Raw genomic sequence first — 7,680 nt, 5'->3', positions numbered from 1 at the left:
CCATGGCTTCAGCCTACCTCACAGCAACCTCAAACTCCTGGGTTCAAGAAATCCTGCTTCAGCCTCTCACATAGCTGGGACTACAGGCCCTACCACAAAACCTAGCTAATTTTTCTATTTTTAGTAGAGTTAGGTGTCTCGCTCTTTCTCAGGTTGGTCTCAGTCTCCTGAACTCAAGAGATCCTCTGACTTCAGCCTCCGAAAGCTTAAGATTTCAAGTGTAAGCCAGGCTTGTACCCGGGAGTTTAAGGTTGCTGTGAGTGAGGCTGCCCCTATAGCACTCTACCTAACCTAGGCAGTGAGACTCCATCTCAAAAAAAAGAAATCTATACATGTATTTGTCTAATCAGACTATGAAGTATAAGACTATGGATTACTCGGTACTATGTTCCTAATACCTATCTCGGCACCTTGCACAAAATAGATGCTTACTAACTCTTCGTTACATAAATAAATGCATGTCTCTTTTTCACTTGGGTCATTGTTGACAATCTCAGATTGTTGTAGAGTTTCTGTCCCTACATCGTTAATCTTTGTTTTATGAACTTTTTTCTGGAAGAGTGGAGCAAGAGAAAAGAAAAAAAGTTCTGTCTTTTCACGTCCAATCGCCTTTGAGGAGCTAGGAAGAGAGCAATTCACACTTGATTATCTTACATCAGATAAATTAGCAGCACCTGAATTGTGAGGCAGTCTGGCGTTGGAGCTCTCCGCAGCCTGACTGGCCAGTTTTGAGTCACTGCAGAGCCATGCTTCCTTACCTGCCAGTTTTGGCTGTGGGCTACCTACTATCTCTGACCTTGAGCCAGACATTTCAATTTCAAGAATATGTCTTTCTCCAATTTCTGGGCTTAGACAAGGTGCCTTCACCCCAGAAGTTCCAACCTGTGCCTTATATTTTAAAGAAAATTTTCCAGGATCAAGAGGCAGCAGCAACCACTGGGGTCCCCCAGGACTTATGCTACATAAAGGAGTTGGGGGTCCCTGGGAATATACTTCGACTTTTCCCAGACCAAGGTAAGGAAATTTTGAGGTTTTTCTTGTTTTCCAGAGAAAAATCTCGAAGTGGGTGGTATGATGAAAGGAAAGGAGGAGAAATAATAACGACTGATGGCTTGTAGAAGGCTTTGTGCTGACATTTTGCATGTTTTATCTCATTTGATCACAAACCTGAGAGGAAGGCAGTTATTCTTATCAAGTTTTTAACAATAAGGAAATTAAGGCTCAGTGGGTAACCTGTAATCTCGTCAAGATCATACAGCTGGTGCCTGAACAAAGCTTTCATCAGTTTTTTTCTGAATCAAATGCTTTGTGCTTCAGTTTAGATAAAAGAGGTGACGTGACATTCGTGCTCGGTGTCCCACTTTTCAGCTCACAGTGTATACAGATCCCGGTGCCTTCAGTATAGCAAGCAGGGGACAAAAAATTTAAGCTCACCTTTCCCAGGGGTCCTCCTTCCCTTTCCACATCTTTCCTCTACCTTTGTTGTGTGGAAAAAGTTGTTCCTGATTTGTAACTACTGAGTAATAATACATGCCATTGTCCTGTTCTTTAAGAAAGGACCCATCTAATAGTTCAAGCCGATCACCCACTACGTTTGTCAGGTCTTCTATAAATAGAGACTCCTGCCTGGTCCCCGCCCCTCACTCTCCCACCCAATTCTTATTCAAAGTCTGAGATGGTTTCTGAGGATCTGCATGTCTATACATCCTCTCAGGTGTTTCAGAGGCAGAATTGAAAGCCTGGTTTAGTTAGTTTTATAGCAACCAGAGAGAAAATTTGAATATTGATTTGTCCAAAAAGCATTTCTTGGATACTTTACAGTGAGCCAGGAACTGTGTGTGGCCTTGAGAATATGGAGAACACAGAGGGAAAGTCTGCCCTTTTAAAAGAGGTTATAGAAGAGAGGTAGAAAATAGGCGACTTCCAGTATGGTGTTAAGTATGATGGTACAGGCTTAGGGCCTTGAACAAGGGGGATTGGGGAAAACTCTTTGAGGGAGGTAAAGAGGTGGGAGGAGTGTCAAGGGCTAGCTGAAGCATTTTCCCTGGAGAGAGTAGAAAACAACGCAAAATACAGTTTGGAGAATGTTCCTGCTCTCTCCCATGGAAATAACTTTGATTTTGTGATGATTTTAATTCTATTAAATGATACAGCAAAAGGACGTAATCTTAACCATCATCCTTCCCCGAGCCTGCTAGAGAAAACCACCATTACTAGGTGGTGTATATTCTTCCAGATTTTCTCTTATACATAACTGATTTTTTTTTTTGAGACAGATTCTCAAGCTGTCGCTCTGGGTATAGTGCCGTAACGTCATAGCTCACAGCAAACTCTTAGGCTCAAGCAATTCTCTTGTCTCAGCTTCCCAGGTAGCTGGGACTAGGGGCACCCACCACAACGCCCTATTTTTAATTTTTATTTATTTATTCATTCATTCATTCATTCATTTGGAGGCTCACTTTGTCACTCTTGGAAAAGGGCTATGGCATCTTAGCTCACAGCAACTTCAAACTCTTGGGTTCAGGCACCCACTACAACGCCCAGCTATTTTTTAAATATTTCTTTATTTATTTATTTTGGGACAGGGGAGTCTCACTTTGCCAACCTCAGTAGAAAGCTGTGGTATCTTAGTTCACAGCAACTTCAAACTCTTGGGTTCAAGTGATCCTCTTGACTCAGCATCCCAAGTAGCTAGGACTACAGGGGCCTACCACAACACCCAGCTATTTTTTAGAGACAGGGTCTCGCTCTTGCTCTGACTCATCTTGAACTTGTGAGCTCAGGCAATCCACCTGCCTTGGCCTCCCAAACACTGGGATTACAGGCGTGAGCCACTGCACCTGGCCTTCTTATATATAGCTGATTAACTTGCAATATTTTTTGTTTAAATGGGGTCATACCAATGGGGTCATTCCTCTAGTATTGTGGACATCTCTTACACGTAAATAGTCTACTTATCTTTTCTTTTTTTTTTTGCAGTTTTGGCTGGGTCTGGGTTTGAACATGCTACCTCTGACATATGGGACCAGCACCCTACCCTTTTGAGCCACAGGTGCCGCCCTCTACTTATCTTTTTTTTTTTTTGAGACAGTCTCACTCTACAGCATGCTGTGGCATGCCATGGCATCATTGTAGCTCACAGCAACTTCAAACTCTTGGGCTCAAGCAATCCTCTTGCCTCAGACTCCCAAGTAGTTGGGACTACAGGCATTTGCCATGACATCTGCCTAATTTTCCTATTTTCAGTAGAGACAGGGTCTCACTTTGCTCAGGATGGTCCCTAACTCCTGAGCTCAAGCAATCTACCTGTCTTAGCCTCCCAGAGTGCTAGGATTACAGGTGGATGTCACTGCACCCAGCCTTTTCTTTATTTTAATGGTTGCATGATATTCCAGTATCAGACATATTAGAATTTACATAACCAATGCCCTGTTCATGGGCATAGATGTAATATAAATAGTGCTGCTTTATGTATACTTGTGTGTGTACATAGTTTTTATATTATTTCTCTGAGATAAATTCTTAGAAGGAGTTGTTGAATCAAAGAGTAGACCCATTTAAACTTGATATGTGGCTAGCACCTGTAGTCCCAGCTATTTCGGAGCCTGAGGCTGGAGGATTGCTTGACCTCAAGAATGTGAGGTAGCTATAAGCTATGATGTCATGACATTCTACCTTAGGGCAAAAGAGTGAGACTCTTGTATCAAAAAAGAAAAGAAAAGAAATTTGTTCAAACATATCATACATTGAGAAAAGTATACAAATCATATGTAATAGCTTAATGCATTTTCAACAGACTAAACAGCACCCAGATTAAGAACAGAACATGACCAGTGCCCCCATGGATCCTTCATGTTCTTCTAGTTAATCATTACTCTTTGGTGTGCTGATTTATACCATTACATGTTAGTTTTGTCTGGTTTTGAACTTTGCAAAAGTAGAAATTAGAATGTATCTTTTCTGTGTGTCTGGCTTCTTTCCCTCAACCCTGTATGAGATTTGTCCATGTTGTGTGTATTTGTAGTTTATTCTCAGGGCTGCGATTTCAGTATAGGGTTTCATTCTACTAATATTTACAATTTACTCATCCATGCTACATTAGGTGGCCATCTCTGTTAGCGTCAATTTTGTTGATCTGGTAGCAAAACAGGATTTAATGATTTGAATTTGTATTTCTTTAACAAAGTGGTAATGCATTTTCATATGGGTAATGTATCATTTTTATATTTCAAATAATTATCTTATTATACATTCTATACATTCTATCCCTTTTTCTTTTCTTTTTTTTTTTTTTTTGTTTGAGACAGAGTCTCACTATGTTGCCCTCCTTAGAGTGCTGTGGTATCACAGCTCACAGCAACCTCCAACTCTTGGGCTTAAGAGATTCTCTTGTCTCAGCCTCCCAAGTAGCTGGGACTATAGGTGCCCACCACAATGCCCAGCTATATTTTGGTTGCAGTTGTCATTGTTGTTAAACAGGCCCCAGATTGGGTTTGAACCCACTAGCCTTGGTGCATGTGGCCAGTGCCGTAACCACTGTGCTACGGGCACTGAGCCTTTTTTTTTTCTTTGAGACAGAGTCTTACTCTGTCACATTGGGTAGAGTTCTGTGGCTTTATAGCTCACAGCCACCTCAAACTCTTGGCCTCAACTGATTCTCTTGACTCAGCCTCTTTAGTGCATGCTGGGACTACAAGCATATACCACTACTCTGGCTAGTTTTTCTATTTTTAGTAGAGATGGGAGTCTCGCTTTGCTCAGGCTGGTTTCCTGAGTTGAGGCAATCCACCCACGTCAGCCTCCCAGAGTGCTAGGATTACAGGCGTGAGCCACTGAACCTGGCCCAAAGAAGTTACTTGTGGTAAGGGGAAATCTGAAGATGCAAAAAAGTTTAAAAGTAAAAGTATACTTTCTTGATTCTTGTCCAAGGAATAGGTGAGGTTTGAAAATTCAGGCAGGGAAGGTACCTTTGAAAACAGTGGGAGCACATCTATTTTGAAGAAGGATGTTATAGGGAATAATTGAAGAATCACAGTGTACCTTGATGTTCATTGAGGTGGAAGATGAAATATTTAGAAATATAGGAATAGAAATTCTTGTCATTGACAACTGTAGTCCTTAAGTAAAGAATTACCTAAGTATGAGACATCATGGGTTTCTGGAGTTTCGGTCTCAGCTAAATGACCTGCATTTGTATTAAGCCAATCTGAGTGATTGTATTGGGCCAGCAACACCTGACAGTCTAGATTGTTTTTAAACATTTTTGTGCCTTGGCTTTCTTTGGCTGTCTGCCAATACTGATGGATTCCCTTCTTAAAATAATGTTTATATGCCTGAAATAAAATATATAGGATTTTGAAGGAACCAATTAAATGTCGAAATATATATATATATATATATATATATTTTTTTTTTTTTTTGAGACAGAGCCTCAAGCTATCCCCCTGGGTAGAGTGCTGTGGCATCACAGCTCACAGCAACCTCCAACTCCTGGGCTCACGTGAGTCTCCTGCCTCAGTCTCCCAAGTAGCTGGGACCACAGGCGCCAGCCACAACGCCTGGCTATTTTTTTGGTTGAAGCGTCATTGTTGTTTGGTGGGCCTGGGCTGGATTCGAACTCGCCACCTTAGGTGTATGTGGCTGGCGCCTTAGCCACTTGAGCCACAGGCGCCGAGCCGGAAATATATTTTTAAAATATTTTAAAACCAGGCCAGGCATGGTGGCTCATACCTGTAATACTAGCATTCTGGGAGGCTGAGGTGGGAGAATTCCTTGAGCTCAGGAGTTTAAGTCCAGCCTGAACAAGGGCAAGACTTCATCTCTACTAAAAATGGAAAAAATTAGCTGGGCATTGTGATGAGCACCTGTAATCCCAGCTACTCAGGAGGCTGAGGCAAGAGGATCACTTGAACCCCAAAGTAGAAGGTTGCTATGAGCTAGGCTGACACAACAGTATTCTAGCCTGGGCAACAGAATAAGACTCTGTCTCAAAAAAAAAAAAAAAAATCAAAATTTGTCTTTGAATGAGGAAAAGGAGAAACAGATCCTCCCATATGGTGGCCTGGAGTATAACTGATAATTCTCTGCCTTTCTGTTGTATATGGGATATCAGAGATTTATAACAGTTAGTGGAATATGGAGTGAAATATATTATGGTAACTCTTACATCTTTCTTCCTATCTAGGTTTCTTTTTTTACTCAAAAAAACATTCCCAAGGTTCCCCTTGTCTACAAAAGCTCCTCTACTTTAATCTGTCTGCCATCAAAGAAAAGGAACAGTTAACAATGGCTCAGCTGGTCCTGGACTTGGGGCCCAATTCTTACTATAACCTGGGACCAGAACTGGAGTTGGCTCTGTTCCTGGTTCAGAAGCCTCTTGTGTGGGGCCAGTCCATCCCTAAGCCAGGTAAAATGTTTGCACTGCAGTCAGTACCATGGCCTCAAGGTGTCATTCACTTCAACCTCCTGACTGTCGCTAAGGATGGGAATAACAACTCCCGGAAGAACTTGGGTTTATTTCTGGAGATACTGGTCAAAGACGACAGAGACTCTGAGGTGAATTTTCAGCTTGAGGACACCTGTGCCAGACTGAGACGTTCCTTTCATGCTTCCCTGCTTGTGGTTACCCTCAACACTGAGCAGTGCCTCCCTTCCTCGAGAAAAAGGAGGGCAGCCATCTCTACCCGCAAGACTTCTTGTAAGAAACTCTGCCACCGTCACCAGCTATTCATTAACTTTCAGGACCTGGGTTGGCACAAGTGGATCATTGCCCCCAAGGGATTCATGGCAAATTATTGCCATGGAGATTGTCCTTTCTCACTGACCACCTCTCTCAACAGCTCCAATTATGCATTCATGCAAGCACTGATGCATGCAGTTAACCCAGAGATCCCCCAGGCTGTTTGTATCCCCACCAAGCTCTCTCCCATTTCCATGCTCTACCAGGACAATAATGACAATGTTATTTTACGACATTATGAAGACATGGTAGTTGATGAATGTGGGTGTGGGTAGGATGTCAGAAGTAGGAATTGAAGGAGTATTATTTGGGCAAATCTTCTAATAAAACTACCTAACATGTCAATATACCTATGTTTATAATTTGTCTTCCTCGGAAATCTATCATGATTAATTATGTCTATAACCGCCACGCCCCCATACTCTCTCTCTTATGCTGGAGGCCTAACAATCTTAGTTACTTTCTGCTCTAATTCATATTCATTGTACATATGATAGTATTTAGACTCCAGACAGAAGGAAACTGGTATTTACTGATGGCTTAGTATGGGCATGCATTATTCTCTGTGTTATTTTACAAACATTATTTTACTGTTTTCTGAGGTAGGTATTTATGCTTTTTTGAGTTTTCCAAGTGGGTGGAACTACAGGCATTTGCCAGAATGCCTGTTTAATTTTTCTATTTTTATTTTTATTTTTATTTTTTTAGAGACAGAGCCTCACTTTGTCACCCTCAGTAGAGTGCCGTGGCTCACAGCTCACGGCAACCTCCAGCTCTTGGGCTGAGGGATTCTCTTGCCTCAGCGTCCCGAGTAGCTGGGACTATAGGTACCTGCTGAAACACCTGGCTATTTTTCTGTTGCAGTTTGACCAAGGCTGGGTTTGAACCCACCACCCTCAGTATATGGGGCCGGCACCCTGCTCACTGAGCCATAGGTGCCA

The 7,680-nt window shown here is 42.1% G+C and overlaps 1 protein-coding gene across 1 annotated transcript; it reads left to right on the top strand.

Annotated features, from left to right (window-relative positions):
• Positions 1-680: 680 nt before the first annotated feature.
• GDF3 (growth differentiation factor 3) lies at positions 681-7,071 on the top strand. The gene is made up of 2 exons (XM_003796366.2): positions 681-1,014; positions 6,185-7,071. Exons 1-2 carry the CDS (start codon positions 747-749, stop codon positions 7,012-7,014), a joined length of 1,098 nt encoding a protein of 365 aa, XP_003796414.1. The 5' UTR covers positions 681-746; the 3' UTR covers positions 7,015-7,071.
• Positions 7,072-7,680: the final 609 nt, after the last annotated feature.

The sequence above is a fragment of the Otolemur garnettii genome, unplaced genomic scaffold, assembly GCF_000181295.1.
Source record: "Otolemur garnettii isolate 467f Iridium unplaced genomic scaffold, OtoGar3 scaffold00104, whole genome shotgun sequence".
Taxonomy (NCBI): Eukaryota; Metazoa; Chordata; class Mammalia; order Primates; family Galagidae; genus Otolemur; species Otolemur garnettii.
Note: the sequence above shows the minus strand (reverse complement) of the source record. Positions and strands in the feature narration are given on the sequence as shown.

What these genes read in the sequence shown, in the direction of transcription:
- GDF3 (XM_003796366.2), top strand. Translation starts at nt 747, where the DNA reads ATGCTTCCTTACCTGCCAGTTTTGGCTGTGGGCTACCTACTATCTCTG. An exon ending in TCGACTTTTCCCAGACCAAG is followed by an intron (nt 1,015 to 6,184) that starts GTAAGGAAATTT and finishes CTTCCTATCTAG; the next exon opens with GTTTCTTTTTTTACTCAAAA.